Source organism: Echiichthys vipera (genome assembly GCF_963691815.1).
Source record: "Echiichthys vipera genome assembly, chromosome: 23".
Classification (NCBI taxonomy): domain Eukaryota; kingdom Metazoa; phylum Chordata; class Actinopteri; order Perciformes; family Trachinidae; genus Echiichthys; species Echiichthys vipera.
The window spans coordinates 7,715,781-7,740,185 of NC_139848.1; the positions used below are offsets into that span (position 1 = coordinate 7,715,781).

Here is a 24,405-nt window from a genome sequence, read left to right on the forward strand (position 1 = left end):
GAGCTAAATACTCGTTGCACACGTAACAGGCATGGCGTCCTTCACCCAAGAGCCATAAGTGACATTTATTTATCTATTTGCCCTTTATGTTGTCTTTTATCTACGTGTAGAAATATCTGTCACCATGGCGACCAGGACCGTGTTGCAAGTTCTACAGCGCCGTGAGTAACTGTTACCTAACGTTAGCAGTAGCATTTAAGCTAACTGGGTTCAAATGACGGTTTATAGCTTCACATTGATTATTGAGTCTGGATAATAGACATTTTAGAGTCGGCAGAGCATGAGAAGCACATGTGTAACTATTAATAACATTAACGGCTCTCTCCTCGTTGTGCACCGGTAAGCTAACCTCATTCCAGTTGTCTGACATGGTTTTTAAAACAGATATTTAAAAAAATTCCCTCACTTCCGTCTATATGAGAGATAATTTAACACACATACGAAACCCCTTTATAAAATGACAAGGAAGAAAGCAACAGTTTAAAATATGTATATATTATACTCAAATATAGGTTATCTAACGTGTACTAAGCCCCTTTTCTAATGCAATGTTACAGAGAAACACTTATAATATAAAATTGTGATTTTCCTTTGAATACAGAAGAAGGTTCCCAGTGGAGGGCAGCCATCATTAATTGGGGCAGATCCACCTGTGCGTTTACTGCAGGAGACTCCCCTTTAATAAGCTAGCAAGCTAGCTGCTTATTTTGAGCACCACATACTCCTTGGTATTGTTAAAGGATTTAAGTTTAGTTTATCTGAAAATAGGGACAGTGCACATAATAACATTACTGTAAATGCGCCAGAATTAGCCAAGAGGCTATTTTTCATCTGTAGCCCCATAGACGGATGTTAAAGTCACCCTAAAAACACAACAGAATATAGAAAATATTAGATTAAAATTACAAAATGACTAGCCAGGGCAATCTACAAAACATGCACAGCAATTAGCAAACATGACAAAATAGTATATACAACATCAATTTAGAAAACATTCAAGACGCGAGACACATCACATCACACCACAGCACGCAAAGCAGAAGCACAAATACAGAATGCATGCAACACAATTCAAACAAGAGCACAATGAGACAGCACGCAGTATTAAAGGTTTGAAAGCCTCAGTGTGACTAACTGCACCTGTATTATTATGGACATGTCTAAATATGACAATATTTTAAGCTGCAATGATTTATGCGCATGTTACATTATATACATTTTAATTTAATTTTAAAGCATGCACAATAACACATGATGACATGAATTAGCAAGTCAAAACACATGCATAACATATAAAGACTAATATCTAATATGGGCAAGCAACAGGGTAGGTACAGGTGCTTGAAATCCTTAAAAATGCTTGAATTTTAATCTTTTGTTCGCAAGGTTTGAAAAGTGCTTGAACTTTGGATAAAGTACTTAAAAACACTGTGTATCCACATTTTTTTCACAAAAAACTACAGAATAGGAATCTAACTGAATCTTGTTGTCTTATCCTTTATTATTAAAAAACACAACTTTAGTTGTTTAAAGCATAATACCGTCTCATTTAACATGATAAAAAACTGCAATAATAACTATCAATACATAAATATATACTGTATATGTAGACATATGTAATCTACCAAAGCTCTAAGGTGCTGTGAAAGCTTGAAAATGGGCCGTGAAAGTGCTTCAGTTTGACCTTGGAAAAGGTGCACGAACCCCGATGGGAGCTTCAAAAAATACTGGAGACTACACTTCCCATAATGCAGCTCCACAGCTTGTTTGGTTCCACTCCTCCACTTTGAAACGCAGGCTTTCTGTTATCAGAATCAGAAAATAGATGTTTTTTAAATCCAGCCCTACGTGACATCGGTAACAAAGTAGAGTTAATAAGACGATGGAGAGTCTCCTGCATTCATTTGAGTTCCTCCTGCGTCCCATTTTTGTTTGTTTGAATCCATCCATTCCTCCTCTCCTCCTCCTCCTCCTCTGCAGGCTTTGCATCCGCTGCAGCCAATGTGCGTGCACCGGCCGCAGAGGTCCGCAGCCAGCGCAACACCGTCTTCTCCAGAGAGCAGGCCAGGCAGAGAGCTCTGTACCCCCGCGTAGAGAAGATAGAGGTGTCCATGCAGGGCCCGGGGCTGGACGGTACACTGCTCATCATGAACAGAGGGATGTCCACTCCACTGAGCTGTGCCAGACGTGAGTGAAAGGGAGTGCGGATGCAAAATTAATCTCTGTGGGGAGGCAGCGACTATGTGTGATTCCCACAACTGTAAAAAAAACACCTACCTTCTTCGTTTTTTCCCTAAATTGAACCTTTCTTGTAAACATTTTGAAGTCACAATTCATAATCTGAGAGTAACTAAGCACCTCAGCTTCATTCACATGTATCAATAATTCATTGCCACATGTTTTGCTATAAATAAGTCCTCCTTTTGGACTCAGATGAACTCTCCTGTGCCTTCCTCAGACTTGACTGAGCATCACGTGACCAACTCGGCTCTGGCCCTGGTTGACGGGGAAGTGTGGTCTCTCCACCAGCCCCTCACCCGCTCCTGCTCACTAACTCTGCTCACATTTAAAGACAGTGATCCAACACTGGTCAACCAGGTACTTTAACAAGGAAAATATGTTTTATTTGATAGGATTATAGATTGTTTCGGATGTAGATTTTCAGCGTATGTAAACGAGAATGAGAATTTTTTTGAAATAGGTAATTGTTGTGGCTGTTTTACCGCAGGCCCACCTTAAGTGAGACTTGTGTGACTTATAGGTTCACATCTCAGATAGTCTTTCTTAATACAACACTCACATGTCCATATGTACATTGAACTAGCTATTGGTTAGTTAGTGGTTAGTTACGGGTGGTGTGTTGCTAATAAGGTCATCATGAAATCTGGGCCTGTCCTGGGAGTGAGCTGGTGTCCTCGGTGGAGGTCCACCACAGAACACCCCAGGAGGTCTTTCCCATCGGTGGCCTTCACACTGTACAACTCCTCCCCCTTCTGCAGGAAAGACAGCAGAGACATCAGACACTGAGAACAATAAAATCACAAGATAATATGTTCAATATCACTGTTGTTTCTTAAGCTTATTTACTAAAGGTACTTTTTTAGCGTATTTCAATTAGGCACTGGGGTTTATCAGAATTGTCTTTATTGTCATTATATTTCATAAAGCTTCCTCCCTTACTCATCCAAACAATAAATAAAATCAGAGCAGAAACAGAAACACAAAGACATGTACAAAATGCTTTAAAAGGTGTTTAAAATTGACGAAATGGTGCCGTTTTTATAAGTTATTCGATGGGGACTGCAACCAGGTTGTGTCCCTGAGGCACTACTGATATGTGCGCCTGCACATACATTGTAAATCTGTCATCATTACTCTTTATACACGTTACACTCTGCTGTTATTTTCCCCATGTATGTTGTGATTTTTAAAATCTGGCACAAGAATGTCCTTATGCTGGTGGGGATTTTGTATCAAAATGAGTGTAATTTGGATGTCTTATGTACTTTGGATGGAGGTTTTACACATTCAGGAATGTTTTCACTTACATTAGAATTAGGATCTCTCAGGGCGAGTGGATATTGTGTCAATATAGACTTTATATATGTGAATCTATCATTTAAACATCAACTAAAAAGGACATAACTGCATTTGGTCCTATGTGTCCTGTGGAAACATGACAGAGACACTGAAGTAGGTGGATCTAGAGTAGAGTGGTATAAAGCAATAACTTAATATCTAAATTATTATGAATCCAACCAATGGTGTTAAAGTCTCCAACGACACTATACATTCACATCATGTGAATCACCTACAACAGTGAAATCATGCATTTTACATTGGCTTACATTTTGCACCAAATTGTTTTCTCTACATGTCTTTGTGATCAGTGTAAAGAGTGAAGAGGACATAAGGAAAACTAACACGTGATCTCATGTAAAGGTTTTGGGACATTCATCATGTCCTCTGGTTTCCCCTCAGGCCTACTGGCGTTCCTGCGCCGCCTTGCTCGGCCAGGTGCTGGAGACTGCGTTCAAAGACGACTTCACCGTGGAGCTGCTCAACACACTCGAGGTGGCAGGTAGAGGAACTTCTCCGTGTGTCCAAATGTACCCTGAACAGCCATCAGAGATGAGATTAGATGAGAGGTGGTGTGCTGCTAATTTGTTTCCATGTCATTCTTTTCCATCTAGTCTCTTCAGGAGCTTTCTGCTGTGATGTGGTGCTTGACCCTCAGCTGGACTCATGGACTCCATCTGAGGTGCGTTGGGTCAAAAGTACAGTAAAGCCTCTGCCGTCATCACTTACTTGTTTGTTTCTACTTTCTAAACAAACATTTTCAAATATTGACAGTGGTAAAATATAAAGGTGTGTAAGTTTGTTTAAAGATGTAAGATGATATGAGGTGCTTTTCTGTCATCCTTTATAGAATATTTTAAATCTCTGCTGCACCAAGATGAGCATTCTGTCTTTCACAAAAGTCAGAGGCTTCACAGACGACTCCTTCAGTCAACATGTGACCTGAATGCAGTTTTTTTTTTTGCTGTGTTAACACCTTCCTTTAAACTCTGCCTCATGCTATCTATAGCCATATTTTGGAAAACATGAAGGTCTTAGTGTTGTCTGGTGTTTACAGTATATGTTTTTGTTTTTATTTAAATGTGTTTGTGTGTGAGGAAGAGAGTGTGACTTTGTATTTTCACCTTTGAAGTGCAGTTTGTCAGCAGCAGTTGCAGGGGAGGAATGATTCAGAGCTTTTAATTGTCCTTTCCTGCCGTGGATAAAGAAATACTTGTATCTCTTACTGTATCTCAGCCTCTGTGCGTGTTAGCAAGTTTTTAAACCAGCACTGACTTTTTTTTTCTCCCCAGGAGTCGTTGCGGTCTCTGACCCGAGGGGCCCAGCAGCTGATCCACCAGGACCTGGCCTGGGAGCCTCTGGAGGTGGCGCCCTCTGTGGCGCTGGAGGCCTTCTCGCACAACAGGTATCCCTGTTTTTCACCTGTTTTTGTCCCCTGTACACCTCTGTCCTCATAAACACACGGTGGCTGACCGTTGTTGTTGAGCTTCTTCTCTGTGTCTCCAGGTGTAAACAGGAAGAGGTAGAAGAGAAGGCAGCACAAAATCCCAAAGGCACAGTGATGCTCTACAGGTGGCTTTTCACACACACATTTACATGTTTCCAGTGTTGGTAACATGTCACAATATGGATATTTAAAGGAGGGTATACATGTTCATCTCCCTGTTTCTCCCATAATCATTTCCCTTTTTCTTTGTCTGTAGATGTGGTGACCATGTGCAGCTGAGTGTGGGCCCCCTGGTGGCCAGGACAGGCCTGTGCTCCCAGTACGAAGTGACAGCCCTCCACAGCCTGGGACAGGGACCCTGGGGCTTCCACCGCCGGGCACAGGGCATCTCCCTGCCTCTGCAGCTGCAGGTAGGGATGTCTTTGCAATATGGTGACATAACAGCACTTGAATACAATTTTCTTTGTGTATTTGTGACAGTTTGTTAGTTGTATTTTAGCTTTGTTTGTTTTACTGGGACAAGGAGGAGATTTAGTCCAAATTAATGTTCCAAATTAATTAATTAATTCATTCATTCATCTTCAACCCCTTGTCCCTGTCGGGGTCGCGGGGTCTTGAGCCGATCCCAGCTGACATCGGGCGTGAGGCGGGGTACACCCTGAACAGGACGCCAGTCTATCGCAGAGCACATGAAAAATGATTATACCTGATTATTTCTGGGGCATAAAAACGTCAAATATCTCAGTTTAAAATGTTCTCACCACCTGTGCTTCTGGTTATAACAGGTTTTAATGAGCAGTCTGCAGTCTGATTGTTCTTATAATATCAAAGCGTGTCCTTTGAACAGAGCAGTGAAAGTACTCTGTCGGTGTCTACATGTGCCTGCTAGTCACGTTGTCTTCCTCTCTGCAGTCTCACCACACAGTGTGGAGGAAACTGAGGCAGCGGGCAGAGAAACTGGTAAGAACAACAAATATCTTCTTTTTCTCTTTTTTTTCCTACCTCACACAGCCATCCAACAGCAGTGACTTCAAAGCTGAAGCACTGAGGCCAACTCAGAGAGAGAGGGCTGTGTGTGTTTTGGGGCAGTGGTCTGGTCTGCTCTAAGATGATGGATACTTGTCCAAACGACTGCTCGTTCCACATCCAGCCAGCTCCGTCCCTGGCTGCAGACATCATTTCAGATTTCAGTAGCCAGAGGTTAGGATTTAAAACGGCTATTTTTATTGCTTCACATTTATATTTTGGCAAAAACAAGAGAGAGGAGTCGCAGCATGTATTAGAAAAAAAAAAAAGCAGATCTCCTCGTCAGGAAGGACAAGCTGCTGTTTTCTCAACTCGACATCAAAGACAGACGCTAACTCAAGATACAAAGCAGAGGTATTTTTAAATCTCTCCGGGTTCAAGGCACTTATTGTTGACGTCGTGCATCGTGACACCCAGATTGATGCAGCGTTGAATCGGCTCCGTCTGAGCATAACCAAGCTCAACTGGAAAGGAGAAGCGTGAATCCTTCACATTGAAACTAGGCTTCAAGTTAATTTTGGACGGAGCCATCTAGGCGAAAATGTATTTTGCCGCAGCCTTTCTGGCATTCTCTGTGCATCACTGATTGCGTAATGAAAGAAAAAAATTTACTCATTAATAGACACACTTGATTTGGCAACTGATGACATAGTGCGCTCTGTGGCCTACATTTTATTTTCACACTCGGTTATTCCGGGAATTGAAATAGCTCTTCATAAGAGATTTAAAAAAAAGTTTGGACGTCAGAGTTGGAGCGACATTAAAAGCAGAGGAGAGTTGCATCATGTCTTCCCGGAGTTTTTACAAGCACAGGATTAGCATGCAGACCTGCCGCAGGAGCTACAGGACGGCACATTTATGGTCTTAGAGGACACTGTTGTATGGCATCTCCTCACACCCTGATGTCTGCTGTGTTGTGTGTGTGTTGTGTGTGTGTATGTGTGTGTATGATGTGTCTAGAGAGCGTGCTGTCCTGTCCTCTGTGTCCCACGTGTTAACAGAGAATCACTGCCTCTAATCAGCGGAGGAGCTATAAACTTAAACAGCCTCTGAAGGACATTTATACTGCGGTATTTACAGTATATGTAGGCAAACCAAAGCCTTCTCTTGGACAGCTCACACTGATAGACGGATCATTGAAGACCATCTGGAGGTTTTCATTGTTCCTATAAAACGAAAAGACACCCGCTCGTCTTGTCACACAGATAAAACGTCCGCCCTTTTATTTGTGTGGGAAAAAAAGAGATAACAACTATATTGGCGGCTACGAGGACGCAATTTGAAACACAAATTTTTAGTAAAATTTCCTTGTTACAACTTGTGTCGTTTGACCATCATTTCGCTAAAAGATGGAGAAAGATTCATTCTGTGAAGAAGAAGAATCTTTAACTTGGAAAAGTGCATTTTTGTACCATGCATCCTGCTTGGAGTCATTTATAAGATACCCTTCATTTGGAAAAGCTGCCTTCATATCAGGTATTCAAACACCACATTAAAACCTGTTGATGAGTGTATGATTAGGTACCCAGAGAGTATTCTTTGGTACCACATATGTACAGAATATTGACACTTTAATGTGCAGGCTTTCACGGCTGCCCTCTCTTAATTGATTAGTCGACTAATCAGTCTTTTAGGTCTTAATCAACTTTCTGCTTTTTCATGCTGAATGACTTATTTCCAAGAAACTTCCAAGCACATCTGTGGTAAACACAAGCTTTAAAGTGGTTCTTTTGCATGATGTAATAATGAGCATTTCCAGGCCTTTCAGTTCTAACATTGAACTCTCCAAAGTAATTACGGGGAGATGTGGGAGAAAGGTCGTGCTGCAGTCAGACAGGTTGTAAACAAACCTACTGCTTAACCAGATTATCTCAACCACTTTATTTGCTGGTGAAACAGAAAGTCAGCTCTTATGAAATGTCGCTAATAAAACTGCACAAGGAAGCTGAATATGGTAAAGTTTAGATGGCTGAATATCATTTTAGTACAGCTGTTTTGTATTAATATATTGACAAATGAAGACACGCTGAAACCAAAGCTAGAAATGGTATTTTTGTAGCTTGAAGTGGATCAGATGTTGTGTGTTTCCCCTGAAAGGCTAGACAGAATAACAGGAACACCTTCCCATCCGATGCGGTTCTGTACAGTGCAACACTTCAGCACTTTAGGAGACTTTTTAAAAAAAGAAAAAGAGATATTAATTCAACTTTCCACTTTTAAGGCACCCCTCTTTTTGTGTTTTTACAGGAGCTTGATAAAAGCAGCGAGGCGTGGGCGGCGTGTTTTCTGAGCCGGCTGCAGGCGGCAGGGAAGCATGTCCCCCATATGCCTCCAGCTGGCGCTCAAAACAGGGCCGCCCACGCTACAAACAGAGTCCTCCAAACCCCTCTAACATCGCTGTAGAAAGGGTTATTGTGAAGATTAATGCCAGTTCTTTTTTTATCACCAAAGACAGAAAAAAGGTCAGGGAAGAGATGTATAAAAGTAATTGTGAGCATAGTCACTAACACGTGGCTTTATTTGCGCAGGTTAAGGTGCCGAAAACTGAAGAAGTGGCTCCACCCTCTCCTCCTGAGTCGACTCCACCTCTCGAGCAGCCAGCAACGACCTCTGTGTAACCTTCCACAAACACATACACACTTTCACATGTATCCGATTGTATCATTTGTTCAATAAATGTGTAAAAAAATGTGACAAATCACTCCCACTTATCTCATTCTTATGGAAATCGCCACAAACTGAAGGAAATCATGTCCAGTGCGCCCATTGTTGCGCGAAACCTGACATTGTGTGTATCGAAAAGAAGATTTGAACACTCATGAGGGATAAGGTTTTTCACTTTCTGACCGTTCAGCTGATTGCAGATGTGTAGGAGTGAGAGTAAAGAGTGAAAATGGAAAATGTGTGGATATGCGTGTGTCAGCAGTTTGCTTCACAACAACAGCGGAGTGTGTGTGCGCGTGTCTGTCTTCTGAGGGTCAGGCAGCAGTGCAGCTGTTGCGTCTATCACTCGTCAAACAGGTGGCTCTCAATCCTCAGAGTGTGTTTGGAGTCAAGTGTGAGAAAGTGTGAGCGAGCCTGAGGATCGGAGCCATGAGGGACTTTCTTTTCCTCTCAGAATTCCAGGAGGTTTGACACATTAGACACAACACTCCTGCAGAGATGCTGTAAAGACGCTCTGAATCACAACAGTTTGGTACCACTTTCCGTTAAGACACCTTTTATATTTTTACAAATGCTTTACTAATCCGACAGTTTGTGCTTGGTCAACTTAATTGTTAGAAAGTAGTTGAGTAGAGCTGAAACTAGTAAGCGTTTGGTTGATTGACAATAAATGAATGTGCCGCTATTAAGAGAAGTTATTTTTTTAAGCAAAAGTGCCAAAAATCCTTCGTTTCAGCTTCTTAATTGTGAAGATTTGATAGTTTTCTTTATCTTATGTGATGTTAAACTGAAAACTGATCCGACGTTAACTCTAGAAATCTATAAATGAATCGGAAAACTAATTGATCATTAAAATAATCACAGTCGCAGCTCGTGTGTGAGACGTAAAGTGATGTGTAGTCTGTGCTGATGTAAGAACTGCGTGTGTCTGTGACTTCCTGGTGCCTTCAGATGATCCATGTCCATATTAATAGCTTCTACTCAACTATAAAGAATTAGTAAATTATATATTAAAGGAATAATTCAACAATTTGCTTAATCAAACTTGAAAAAATTAAACTTTTTCTTCCCGCTCATAAAGGACGCCTTATTCTGAAGTGGTACCAATAGTTTTTAATAGCCCACCATTTGTGTAATAGTACAGGTGGTTGCAGACAGCTGGTAATGTTTAATGACCAGCAGCTCACCCAGACTCTTCAACCCTCCCCCCCCTCCCTCAGTTGTAAGTTACAGATCCCGTTGGACATCCGAGCCTCTGCCTCTTGGGACGAGCAAGAGAAGTCAGAGACGGGTAGCATTAAAACCCCTTTAATGTTCCAATTATCCAAGGAGTATTTTGTAACAGGGCACTTTTCCCCCTGCGTTTTAATAATCCCAGTCCAACTGTATCAGACCCCATCAGGAGACGGCTGAAGACTGAGCTTGGCTGTGCAGCTGTTGCTCCCACTCAAGCATCCTACCGCAGCCCCCACGACCCCCACACACCGACAAAGTGCGAGACACACCCGAGGACATATGCCTCGGACTTAGAGCGCACAAACACACCAGCAGCACCGATTGAGATGTTTGAATCGATGCCCTGAATTCCTCTGGGCCGGAGAGATGTTTAAGATGACTGCTGCGCCCGCCTGCGTCGCTGCTGCTCAAACATTATTACATTTGAACCGCTCCTAAAACGCCCTGGGATAATGCGTTCCTGGAACTTAACTTATCATGCGTTTCTGTTCTCCTTTTTACTACGGGGTCAACAGTGAAGTCACACCAGACGCTCGAGCGTTAGTGTTGGTTTATGCAGCGTTCAGTCTTAACACTTAAGTAATTCACAGTTGTCTCTCTTTCTCTCACCTCTGCACTGGATAACTGCAGTTAGATCAACTTAACAATCATGTAAAACTGATGTTTCTCATCTCAGTGTTCCCTAAAAGCATTTACTTCTCCCCAAAATACAGACACATACAATATGGAAAGCGGGTTTTAGAAACAAATAAGCCCACGTGCATCCAGATGCTTCCCATGCAAAAGTCCCATTTTAAAAACAAAGGAAATAACAACACTTAAACAATGAAGGAGTTAAAAAATAAGAGCACAAACCATCCTAACTGAACTGAAGAGGGGCCCAAAATCTGCTAAAATGCTAAAATTGTGCTAATTGATTGCAGGATACCATACAGTGAATATAATAAAGATGTAAGTAAGTAATGATACTGCTCTATAAGAAAGATCAGCCTCGGGTGTTGAGCCTTCTCTGCGTCTCGCTTTCACGCTGCACCTCAAATTTGACTTTGAGCATCTTGATCCAAGTTTGTGTCAACATTTTCCTCTTTAAGATCGAAGTGGTCTGAACTACTACTAGAGAATCTCAAATTTGATAAAGGCAGCAGCATGTTTTTATGTATAATTCAACTTTAATCTCAGTCTACGCTCAGTGCTTAGTGAAGACTTTATACACGTCAGTGCAGCAAATATGAATACAGCCTGTGTCCATTATTTATTACAGCAGCAGTTTATACAGTTGTAATCAGTGGATATTCATTTGATTTAATTATTTTATGGAGGGGTTTAAGATCTGATTGGTTGCCAGGTTGTGGACCAATGCATCTAAATAATCCTGTTACACATGTTGGGAATCAGTTAATAAATGTTATGAAGTTGTTCATGAATGGAATTTGGTGCAGACTGGTCTTTTATGGTCCGTGTATCAAATATATCAATCAGAGGGTTTTTCACAGGCTGACATGGCAACCCAGAAGTTGTTTTTATATATGCCTGTAAGTTATCTATAGATAAAAAATCATTATGTAAAATTTAGGCTATAAAAGGTGCCTTATTAACAGGAAATGTGGACTTAAATGTTCCATTTGTGACTCTTACTAAATCTGTGGGCTCCCTCTGAGGCATCGAGTCAGACTTTAGGGTCACCCCAGGTCCCTCTCGGGCTAAGGTATGATGCTGCCACACCTTGTTGCCATACCCACTCGAGTCCCGTGTTGTGTCTGTTTGGCAGTGCAGTGCGCGTCTTGGACACGGCGCTGCGCTCTTGGCGCTCCGCCGCTCTGCTCTGCTCTGCTCGTCTGAAAGCACACCCCGCCCTCCCTCCACCTCCATCTCCACCTCAACCAGCGCCGAAACCGCACAACACTGGGAGAGAGGACGTCCATCCGCGTCTTTCAAAGTAACCGAGCCGCGCCGTTCCAAGCCAGACTTCTCAGCAAAAAGGCACCTGTGTCCTGACCGATCAGTCCCGGAGGTGCGTCCCGCTCATCCGCTCGCCTCGCCGGCAAACACCGCGCCCGGCCGGTCCGATCGCTTCCCCCTGGAGAACAGTTTATTCCCTGGAAGCTGGATGAATTATTGGAGAGTTGTGAACAAGTGCAAGAAGAAAAAAGCTGAGGCTCGGGATCTGCCTCCTCGCTGTGTCCAGGAAAGACAAGACTCAGCCAGAGTTGTGGACGATAATGGAGGGGACGTCCCTGTATCTTCCTTTTGTTATTTTACTGATGCAATGTAAGTGGCAAATCAGAGGAACTAACGGTTTCTCTGTCTCTCACATGAAGCCCAGGGATTGAGGAAAAGTGCATGAAAGCTCTAGTATGTTTTAACTGATTTTATCACTTTGTATTTATAACATTTTTTAAATTTCCTTATTCTAAATACTCATTAAGTAATGGCATTTAGTGGTCTATAGTGTGCAGGAGACACTTTTTTTTTATTATTTTTCAAAAAAGTGTTTATTAAGTGACATTTTCTTTCCCTTGTTTTCTAAAATGATCCTTTAAAAACATGAATTTGCGTGACAGAATTACACATTTTAAAGTGCAATATAAAATATATCTAAATACGCGTTGTTCCGCTGCTTAGTTAAAGCCCCTCTGTGAGAGTGGGCTGTGGTGACGATGCAGCCAGGTGCGTTCCCCCCACAAGTTGGCCCTAAAGTTGTGTTTGGCGGGGTGCCACCTAAGGGTGTGGGCGGCCAGGCGGTGGCAGGTGGGCTCCCGTTTTGGCAAGAAGAGGGGGTGAATCCGTGCGTGAGGTCAGCGTCTGGATCACCACCAGAAACTTCACACTGTTTTTCCTCGTGACCAAATGTTTTCATAGCAGGGATGTTTCCCCGGAGACTGAAGGGTCGGGAACAAAACAGGAAAATACAATTGATGAACACGCGAACTTGTTTCTTTAAATAGCAAAAAGGCCCATGATTTTCCCTGATGGGGAAGAGAGAAGAGTGCAAGTGCCCTCAGGACTCCAGGGGAGCAGTAGCAGTGTGCGATGGATGTGATGAGACAGTGAGAGTGAGTGACGCACATTTTACTCTGTGTTGTCCACATTTTGTCACCTGTCAAGCCACCAGGTCACAAGTTCACTGGGGTGTGTGTGTGGGTGTGTGTGTGTGTGTGTCCGTTCCCGCTGTGCACAACCTGACAGAAATCACTCATCTTCTGGCACACAATAGTTTAACACGTCAACTTCAAATCGGCCTCGGCTCTGCTGCCTGTGGAGTGTATTATTTTTAAAAAAAAAAAGATCCAGGAAATGTTATGGGTGGGTCTTTGTGGCAAGAGACCCAACATCCCCCATCTAAACCTCACACACACACACACACACACACACACACACACTGTGTCTGCCTGAGACAGCTGTTGCTCACAGGGTTACAGAGAGGCTTTGTTCAGATGGAGAGCGCACACACACACACACACACACACACACACACACACACACACTCGGCCCTGCCTGTTTTTCTCTCTGTACCCCCACACGTTTCAAGGCTGTCCGCGTTATCTATATCACGCAGCCAGACAGGATGTGTCTTTTGGGTGCATCTCCCTTCCTCTTTCATTCGTCCTGTTAATTTGAATAAGTGCCTTAATTATTACTGCGCCACGCTTTTGACCTCGGCACAGCCCTGGCAACACCCACCCCAGTCTCTGTAACACTCTGTACGGACCCCGTAATGAGAGTAAAGCTGCGTGCCAAGGAGCGAGCGTGCCATCCATCTATTTTTCGCTCAGGCTGTCCCTCTGTGATTTTAAGCTGTCGCAGTGTTTGGTTGGTGTTGACGCCATGCACAGTAGGTGTGTGTGTGTGTGTGTGTGTGTGTGCGTGCGTGTGGATGTGTGTGTGGGTGTGTGTGTGTTGGCTGTATGCTTGTCTGTGTTGACACTTTTTGTCTAGATCTTTCTGTGTGACTGCCACAATCGTCCCATAGTAGCAGCATTTAACTTGCCATATGTCCATCTCTGATGCCGTATTGGAGGACCTTCAGAGACTGTTTCAGATCTGTTTCAGTTTGGGATTCATTCCTGTTCAGATGATAGTCAGACTAGCACCGGCCAAAGTTTGGCTTGCCTGCTTTCTGGACTCACCGTTGAACCTTGGGCTAATTCACCACCAGCCAAACTCTGTCCCAGGTGCTGCTAACTGGAGCCATTTATGGAGCAGATCCATCCTACAAGCAAAGTGTGCCGATGTTCAGCCGCAATCAGCCCAACTCCGGTGGCTAGAAGTAGCAAATCTGTAAAACCTCTTTTTTTGTGACCCACTGAGCCATTTTTATGTTGTCATACATTTCAATTTTGCTAGTTGCACAAAGATTCTCAGCTCAGCAGCGTCATGAGTCCGGCATGCATGTTGGCTCGACCCACTCCTGATGGATGGCGACAGAATCGTGGGCGGGTTTCCGATGGTCCAAATTTGTCTCGAGTGGTGGAAATCACTGGAAAGAGGTCTGCACTGTACTGACACCTAACCAAATGTGGCAGCTATGTGTGACCCAGGTCTGGCTCAAAGTTGGTCCTCACAGCCAACTGTGCCGACACCAGGCTGTAATCAGCCTCACTTGGCTGGCTGGTACAAGCTAAAATCTGCTAGCATGTGGAAAATGAAATTTGGAATTTTTTTGCATTGTATAAACTCACCGGGCAATACAGAGGCATGACACTGAAGTGACACCCAGTGCCGCCTGCATCACATGCATGACTTCTTTGGACAGTATGCCTTTTATTAAGGAAGCACCGTGTTAACATTACCCACCATGCAGTTGTGAAATGATCCGAACAGACCATGTGTTCATTGTCTGCCTCGACGCCCTTGTAGTTAATTGAGGCCATTGAAGCTGACAGTGTTCATAGTAGTGGAGCACAGTGCAGCACAGACACAGGCAGCGGGGAGCTCACACGCAGAACCTCTTTGCTCATTTTTTTGATGTCTGTGTCAGTAAGTGCGGCGGTAAAGTGCAGGCGTGTTGTCATCCCTGTTCCATTTCTTTTTTTCTCAAAGAGACACCCCTCAAGGTGGCGGCAGGCCTGGTCTCACACTATGTGACAAGAGCTTCTCCCATTCACAGTCGCACTGTCTGAGCGGATCTCCCTCGCCTTCAATCCCACTCTCTCTTTTATTCATGCTTCTGCGGGTCTCTGGCCCTCCCCGCCACCAACCTCCACCCGCCCCGCTGTCCTCCACTCCATTTCATTTGTATTCTATTCTTAGGGCCGCTCATCTCTCCTTTGTCGTTCCTCCTCGTCCCTTTTTAATCTCATTGTATCTCCCTCCTTCGTCTTGTTCATCATTTAGCGAGACAATGCTCCTCAGAGGGTGTCGAGGTACGCGAGCCAAGGCTACGACGATAATCCCGTTACACTGCCGCAAGTCAACACAAGGCAGGGCGAGGGGAAAGAGGGAACGTCTGCAGGGAGAGCGTGCAGTTTTAATTCACTTAGCTCAAAGTTTGACCAAGTCAAGCTGGTGTAAATTGAGCCAACTTTCAGAAAAAGCTTTTAAAAAGACTTGCGTTACGCTGCATTTGGCTGATGACTTTATAATTGCAAAGCCGTTGTTTATTTAAAAGGCTCGTTTAAAAATAGCTGTTGTCGTGGAAATAAGAGCGAGAGAGACCTTTGGGTCTGCTTAAAAGCTCCAGTTTGTACAGTCATCCAACATGGCCGACTTCCTGTTCTTTTTCCACGCATCCTGCCCTTTGTCACAGCTTTCCCTCCATTCTTCCATGCAACCCCTCCCTTCTCTAGAGCAAACTGCTGTAACGGTAATCCAGCAACAATGGGCCCACACAGGAAGTAACTGACAAACAGGAAACCGATCGCACTCATTTCAGCGTGCGCGTTTTTCAAGTTTACACTCGTGAGATTGTGATCGGTGCACGTCATGCCGTTCGCAGAAACAATGGCAGGAAAAGTACATGTGTGTGTGTGTCTGCGTGTGTGTTTTGGGGGAAGCTTTCAAGAATACGTGAAGGTGACATCTTCATCCCGCCAAATTAAAAGTTTGTCACACATTTTTAATAGCCCTAAATGCTCTGAGGAAGTGCCCCTGAGGCCCATTCAACATTTATTATGTCATTTCAAAAATGCATGACCCGCAGCATAAAAATCTTTTCCCCCCTTTTCTTAAATCGCAGACTTTTGGGAGGTGTTAAGGGCTTCTGTGCAGCAGCAGAGCGTCGACTCCTCTTGCTGCCTGCATGTTTCCAACCTGTTTTCCTCTAAGATACCCTTCACCCGTGTTGAATCTGTATTTAACAACAGGATGACCAGACAATAATCCGCTCCCTAAACCAATCAGCGCACAGGAAGGGGTGGCTCTCGCTTCCTCTTCCAGTTTGGGTATCAGTGACACAGACTGCAGGCGAAACAAACACAGACCGAGTGCCGTCCGCCTCCTTGCTAATACCCTTCATACATCAGGTTAATCTGGACAAGCCTCTGGTGATACGCCTGGTGACCTTGTCCTAACCTCCGTTTAATTAACATACGACGAGTTGCTCCTTAACCCTGCTGGATTAAGCAGAGGAGGGAGTAATCCTGCCCTTACCTCAGATCTCCTGGACAAAGACTCTGGCTGTGTTCGCCTCCCGACAGTAGACCAAAGACAGCCATTAAGCATTCTCCTCTTGCAGTTGGCGGGCAATGTGGAGCACTTTACCCAATTCACCTTGCCCCCTAATGGATGACAAGCGATATTGCGTTCTAAACTGCTCTCACCCCTCTTTTTTTTTTCTATGTCCTCCCCAACCCCCAGGTTCCCCGTCCGTTCCTGTCACCGTGTCGACCAACACACACAAGGTGGAGGTGCACGAGATGAAAGGTGAGGCAGGAAAAACAGGCCCGGACCTGTTCGTCTCACTGTCAAGTCCCCCCCCCCCCCCCCCCCCCCCCCCCCCCTCAGAAGTCTCTGCTTCATCAGCTCCTCTCTGACAGAATAAACCATGAGGCTATAAATAGACCATGCAGTTAAAAAAGCCACTGATTGAAGGCTTTGCTATTCTGCCATAAATATCTTATTGGGTCCCTTTTTTTTAATTTATTTTTTATTCAGACGCGGTGCTGTCCTGCACATTCCGCACAGAGAGAGACCAGAACCCGCGCATCGAGTGGAAGAAGAAGGGGAAAGATGTCTCCTTCGTGTACTTTGATGGACACTTCAAAGGTAAAAAAAAAAAGCAGCCTGTTGCTCTGTAACACCGGACAGGCAAACAAGGCACTGGTTTTAATCAGCTTGCGGTACCAGCTGGAAGGGTTTTGCCACATAGGATGAGAAAAAAGCACCACCTGGATACTGTGAGACAGGAATAATGGATATACTGCCAGAGATATTTAACACAATCCACGTGTCTGTGGTGTGGAGGCATCAAATTTTAACCTGTCTCTTACCCTTGATGCATAAATCATACGATAGCTTTTACCTGGTCAGTCTTTTATAGAAACCTTTGCTACATTGTGATCGGAGTGTAATGTGTCATATTTAGGTGCCACTCATGTAGTATACGGATAAAAACATGCTCGTAGCATCTGTAGACTGCAGCTAGGAAACACATGCCCTCTTTCTGACCTCCTGTCCTTTCCCTCCAGGTCCCTTTGAGGGCAGGGCCACCATTGATGGGGCCACGGTGACACTGCGAAGGGTGACCCAGGAGGACGCCGGGGAGTATCGCTGCGAGATCAGCGCTCCTTATGACTCCGTCAACCTGGGCGAGACCAACGTCACGCTCAAAGTCCTGGGTACGACTGAAAGAGAATCGACAATCAGCTAAAGCGTTTTACATCGGTTAATTTCTGTAACTCTTCCCTGCTCCTGTTCTCCAGTGCCCCCACAAATCCCATCCTGTGAGATCCCCAGCGGGGCAGTGACGGGCTCAGTGGTGCAGCTGCGCTGTAGGGACCAGCAGAGCATCCCACCGGCTACGTACTCGTGGTTCAAGGACAGCAAACTGATCAGCCAGCCCCGCCACGCCAACGCCACTTATCTAATCAACTCACACACAGGAATCCTGGTGAGTGTGTGTGTCCACAGATGATGAAACATGGAAGGACGGAGTGTGTATTGGGAAATAGTTCACACTGTTTCCTCGCAGTATCACGTCTTCTTTATTTTAAAACTAACAAGAGCTGAAGTCATCATAAAAGTTTTCTCCTTCGTCTCTTCTGCAGGAGTTTAAGGCTGTTTCCAAAGAGGACACCGGTCGATACGCCTGCCAGGCTTCCAACGGAGTGGGAGACCCCAAGAAGTGTGAGGGCAAGCACATGACAATAGGTGTGTGTGTGTGCGTGTGTTTGCGTGTCTGTGTTTCCACACTGCTTCCTGCCTCTGCACCACACCTTTCAGCACTGGAGAAAATCAGGGATGCAGTGAAGAGGAAAAGCCTGCTAAACTTATTTCACCCTGCTCTTAAAATCTGAAACGGCTTTACAGAGCAACTTTGAAGCCGAGCCCGACTGATGTGGGATTTTAGGGAGCAGGAAGGATTTCAGGGGGGGGGGGGGGGGGGGGGGGGGATTCACAGATGACTGATAAGGTGACTGCCAGAGTGAAGTTTGGAGCTGGGGTGGAAATAAGGAGCAACGCGACTCTGCCGTCCTAAACAAGTCACTTCATTAAAGAGCATTTTATTACCTATTAGACATACAATGTATGACGTGGTCAACCAATTCTAAATGAACACTGAGAAGATAAAAAATAATAACAATAAACAGTTAATAACCGGCCATTTAAATAAAGAATTAATAAAAAATAAAATAGCTAAAAAGTACTGTATGTTCATTGTCAGACAACCATTTAAATAAATAAAAAATCCAAATAGATCTAATAACAAATGAAGCTTTATTTGATTGGTGATCATCAGAATACACATACACCAGTAATGATAGATGGCAACATCAGCCCGTCCGCTGCATTCATGTTGGGACGAACTACACGCTCCAAAAGGACGCTGTTTTCTTAGGGAAGGTCTTCAGCTGCTGATAAATCCTACAGTGCACTTGAGGTTAATGCAAGCAACCATTTTATGCACTTAATAAATCCTAAAAAGTGTTATTATTAGAGTAGAGAAAAGGGCATTAGACAGATTTGCATTGAAATATGGCCTCACTATGTTTGGAGACTTGGTTTCCACTGTTAGGAGTTCAAATATTACTCCATCTTTTGTGACTTACCGCATCAATAAAATGAAATCTTCCATGTCCCGCTGCATGCGGACGGTAACTCCAGTCTTTCTTCCCCCCTCTCACCTCCAGAGGACGTCAACGTCTCTGCCGTGGTGGCGGCGGTGGTGGTGGTGTGCCTGGTCATCGTGGTGTGCGGATGCGGGGGGTTCCTCTTACACCGCAACGGGTTCTTCAGCCGTGAGTTTGTCTCCTTTTTCAAACTCACGACCACTTTGTCTGCTCACATGTGAGCGCATCAATTAGGAGGTTCTCTGACAGTCACTGTGTTTTCTCTCCCACGCTCCTCCTGCCTCCTCCATCAGCAGGACACAGAGGAAGGTAAGAGCTCTGTGATTGCATTAACATTGATGTGAACAAACACAGGCTAATACCCCGCACACTTACCATTGAGGGAGGAGGGGGAGTGGGGGTCCGGGTGGGTTGTTGTTGCACTTAGACTGCGTGTCTGCGTGCTGAGTCAGGACTGTACGGAGTGACAGCTGTGGCCGTGTGTGTGTGTGTGTGTGTGTGTGTGTGTGTGTGTGTGTCTCTGAGCCACAGCAGTGTCTGTGTTCCTACTCATCCTGTGACTGGCGCCAACAGATGTAGAAACCTTGGGAAAAGGGTTGTTGTTCTTTTAGCCACTTCCACGCAGATGTACATGTGTTGAAAGCGTGTCAAACTGTAGCCAGACAGATCTAAAAATGCAGACATTTAAAGGGGGTGGAAATAATCAGCGCAGCATAATTCTGGAATAATTACTGGCTGTTAATCAGCAAGGAGGACAATATTGGCAGTGGAACGTATTACGAGTAATTAAACTGATTGTACGGGTGATTTGAAATGGATTGTTTAGATATCGAAGAGAGGCTGGGGCACGACAGAGGGCTGTGAACGCAGTGCATTCACACACAAGAGTGAGCCAAAGGACGTTTTGACGCTTGATTGGTCGTCGAGCCAGAGGAACCACAGAGACATAAACGCACGTGCTCATGTCACTGGCCTAATTTGCTTGACTTTATGTTATTTGATTACTGGCTCGTTACCGCGCAGCGTTTGACCGAGAGTCATCACGGGGCTCTCCTTGAAGCTGATGCGAAAGCTCTTTGTCTCGCTTGAAGTCTGATGTTTATCCCACTGAGCTAACCGGAGCTGTCAGTGTCAACTTCCTATTTATAGAACAGGCTTCTTCACAAAGACTCCAAGACAATGTGACACGATATCTGATGCACGAGCAGGAATAAAGATGTGGGATTTAGCTCCCACTTTTAGAGAGAGAGCGGTCAAAGGGACCTGAAGATGGATGGATGGATGGATGTTGCGCTAAAGCCTGACCAGGGGGCAGAAAAAAGTAGAGTTTGGGCTGTTTTGTTTCTAGTTTATAGGATCTTAAATCTTAGGGAGAAATCGTCCCTGAAAAACACACTTAACCGTCCGTGTGCTCTGATTTTATCACACAGTGTTTGAAATGAATATTTAAAGAAACGTTATTTTTACTACAGCAATATTTTTTTATATTTTTGTCATTCAGAGCACAATCTTAACACAGAAACATATTTTAAATCAAATGTTTTTCTTTAAATTTTTATATTTTTTTTAAATAACATGCACTTATATATATGTAAGTGCTGCTTGATTATGGCAAAACATCATAAACAGTTATTTCAGCTCAATATTCAGATTGAGATTATTTAACAATGCTTCCTCATGACCTTGAAAACATCTTAGCACTTAATTTTCCTAAATATAAAAATATGATTCAACTGAAAAACAAATAAAATATAACTGTAAATGAGATGACAAAAATAGATACATACATGTATTGCAAAAATAATGATTCCAACTCAATTAAAGCCACATAAATGAGATCAACTATATTGCAGTGCACGGTTAACTCAAACAGGATGTAGACATTAGGGTGTGTAGGGTCTTGGATTGCTGCATGTGATTGGCTCACCACCTGACCTGCTCCCGGCTGCATCCTGATTGGCTGCATGTCAAGACAGTGTTGTCGCCATAACTCTAGTTGTGCGAACTGGTGCATATGATAAGTGCACATCATTTCTGTATGGTACATTTTCATATTCAGGGTCGTCATGTGGGGTTTTTTTGAGAGTCTGCCAGATCATTTACAGACGCAAGTGTCAATGTGCGAACTCACAAACACAACCGTCACGTAACGACCCTGAATATACTGACCCAGAGAGATTAATATCCATACAGAAATCATACGCACGTGTTTACATGTCTAGGGTTACGGCTCCACACCGTACCTATCCATGACGTCATACTAATGAAACCTCTACCCACTCACCCATTAGAGCACGGTGTGCAGTGTGACTCCAACACTTGTTAACCCTTTTTAAAGCCAACACGCTGACCCCTACAGGTCATTTTGGATCTCCCAGTGTCATGGTGCAGCCCACATCAGCAGCCAAACCCTGCACAGAACTGAGGACACGTGAGTGTGACTCTGAGGCCAGCAGACATATGGATATATATATATAATAACACTGATCATTTAAATATTATACTTAAAGGTCCAATAGTGTAAAAAGTGAGATGTTCATGTCTTTTTTTTATATATAGAAAGCAGTTTGAGGTGCTATATAAATACTGTAAAAGTATCAAAACGCTCAGTCAACAGCCCGTATTCAGAAACCGCGGCTTTAAACGAGCCACCGGGTCTTTTGTACGGTTGTGATGTCACAAATATACAATATATAGGTAGGAAGTGCCGCTACAGCGCTGTTGCAGTCATGTTGGGTCTCTGTGAATCATAAATAAGTCGGAGTGTGAACTTTACCTAGTCTGTAAAGTGTCCTGAGATAACTTTTGTTATGATTTGGCACTATAAATAAAATTGAATTGAATTCCCCGGGTGCAGTGTCGGTGCAGAGACGCTGAGAGTGCAGACGCAGGCCCCGGAAACACGAACCAATCAGAGCAGACTGGGCTTTTTCAGGGGCTCTTAAAGGGACAGGCGCTAAAATGGAGCGTTTCAGACGGAGGGTGAATCCAGGTTTATTCAGACAGACAGGAGGAGAAGAATGTTCTGGTAGAAACCCAAATATACAATGTATGTTTATTCTTACTCAAATGCCGCGTCACAAAAACTGAACGTCACTTTTCTGACAGGGCCCTCTCCCCCCCAGCTTAATATAATCCTGCTCAGTCAGACTTGCCTTTCTACCCGGTGGGAGGTTTGCCATGTATGATGTGCATTATTTACGCAGGGCACGATATGACTCAGGATACAGCTGTCCGCCCCGAGTTTCTTCTCTTCTTTGTGACTGTGTCAAACCGTCCGATGTGCTCACCCACGTCTTTGTCTTTCAGGTCCAATGTCAACTACATCCCTCCGCCCCAAGAAGTAAGTGTTTTTTCCCCCCATTTCCTTTCCTTCCCCTCCTCCCTGCGTCTCTTCCCTCTCACGTTAAACGCAGAGTCGTGACACGAGCGAAGCGCCGACTCAAGCGCGAGCTCTTCGTACTCACCTAATGAACGCTGCCGTCGCCTCCGGAGCTTTAACCCTGAAACACTAACTCTTGTTTTTTCCTCCCCTGTCCCTCAGCCCCAGGATTTCAAACACACCCAGTCGTTCATGCTCTGAGAAGCTGGCCTTCCCTGGAGAACACGTCCACGCTCGTGACAAGGTGCCAAAACACTGGATTCTCTGATTTCTCCTTCTCTCTCCGGACTCTGAACGAGCTCTCGACCTTCCGACGGTGTCAATCTTCTTCCTCTACCGCCCCCTTTCGGACGGCGAGACCACGAGCGAGGCGTCTTCTTCCTCCCTTGCTTTTGCACTGTGTGGGTCGCCTCAGTCATTAATGTGTTCTGCTCTTAAGGGATGAAGTCCAGTTTCGCGGTGTTCTGCTCCCACCTGGTGGTCAAATGCTGGAATTCCAGTTGATCCTTTCTCTTTGATCCGGGGACCAGCAGAGCTGTCTGTTGTTTCTTCCCTCTGCGGCCCAATCGTTCAGACTACCTTTGTTTTCTTTCATTTAGGGGATTTTTTTTGGCTTTAAAAGGGAGAATTCTGCTTAAAGCAATAGATCAAAGTGTTCATTACTCTTGGTAATGCGGTTGCACCCCAGCATCTGCCTTTGTCTTCTGTTAAATCCGGGTCCCCAGCTTCCCAAGGGCCACACGAGATCCTCACGATCTAAACCTAGAACCAGACAAAGCCAGTTCAGGAGAACAGGATATTGAGACCAACCCCCATTCCATCCTAATGTGCCTGCATGGTCTTTTTTATATATATATATATATATACATCCACACACACATATATATATATCTATAAATATATATAAATATACCTTGTGCCTTTTTAATTTGTCTGTCATATTTATCTATGGATCACACTTTTTTGTAAAGAACTTGCCTTACTTTTCTCTGTCTTTATATTTTTGTGCCACTGTTTGTCGACGTTTATCAAAATGGAGTCTGTTCTTAGACGGTGTGTGAATGGATTGTTCAGAGTTTTATTTGAATGGTGTATCAGTAATAAAAGGGTTTTCTATTCAAAACCGTACTCAATGTTGTTATTGACATTACACAGTCGTGTGTCATATTAAAACAAAACCATATCACCACAACGTATCTTTATAGATTAAGATGAGATTATATATACCCAGGGTCAAATCCACATTCATCTTCAATTTCATCTCACTCATCTTCAAGGAATCAGCTCCAGCGACCCCCTTGTCGGGGGTCGCTGGAGCTGATTCCTTGGGGGCCTGATTCCAGCTTACACCCTCATGCCCAGTCTATCGCAGGGTGCACAGACAGACAACCATTCACACACCTATGGGCAATTTTGGAGTCACCAATTAACCTAACACCGGCATGTCTTTGGACTGTGGAAGGACACTGCAGAAAACCCACGCAGACACAGGGAGAACATGCAAACTCCAACGTGCGGCTCCACACAGGAGGCCCTAGCTGGGATGTGAACCTGGAACCTTCTCGCTGTGAGGCAACAGTGTTAACCACTACACCACAGCCCTACACATTAGTAGATGAAGTCGTAGAAATCACCCCACATTTATACATGGTTTGGCATGTGGTAAGGACGCCCCCTAGGCGCCTCCCTAGGGAGGTGTTCCAGGCACGTCCAGCTGGGAGGAGGCCTCGGGGAAGACCCAGGACCAGGTGGAGAGATTAGATCTCCACACTGGTCTGAGAACGCCTCAGGATCCCCCAGTTAGAGCTGGTTAATGTGGCCCGGGAAGTGGGAAGTGAGGTCTA

General features: G+C 44.3%; 2 protein-coding genes across 2 annotated transcripts; both read left to right on the top strand.

Annotated features, from left to right (window-relative positions):
• Window positions 1–12: 12 nt before the first annotated feature.
• Window positions 13–8,708, top strand: mrpl39 (mitochondrial ribosomal protein L39). Its single transcript, XM_083938063.1, has 10 exons — window positions 13–161; window positions 1,981–2,187; window positions 2,459–2,598; window positions 3,982–4,081; window positions 4,194–4,261; window positions 4,872–4,984; window positions 5,086–5,151; window positions 5,283–5,436; window positions 5,939–5,986; window positions 8,581–8,708. The coding sequence occupies exons 1-10, from the start codon at window positions 125–127 to the stop codon at window positions 8,668–8,670; spliced, it is 1,023 nt and encodes a 340-aa protein (XP_083794189.1). The 5' UTR covers window positions 13–124; the 3' UTR covers window positions 8,671–8,708.
• Window positions 8,709–11,869: 3,161 nt separating this feature from the next.
• On the top strand, window positions 11,870–23,610 carry jam2a (junctional adhesion molecule 2a). The gene is given in 11 exon segments (XM_083937652.1): window positions 11,870–12,125; window positions 12,127–12,220; window positions 16,748–16,813; window positions 17,045–17,155; window positions 17,578–17,727; window positions 17,812–17,999; window positions 18,157–18,259; window positions 19,240–19,347; window positions 19,476–19,488; window positions 22,489–22,522; window positions 22,724–23,610. Coding segments are annotated over 11 exon segments (972 nt in total). The 5' UTR covers window positions 11,870–12,059; the 3' UTR covers window positions 22,763–23,610.
• Window positions 23,611–24,405: the final 795 nt, after the last annotated feature.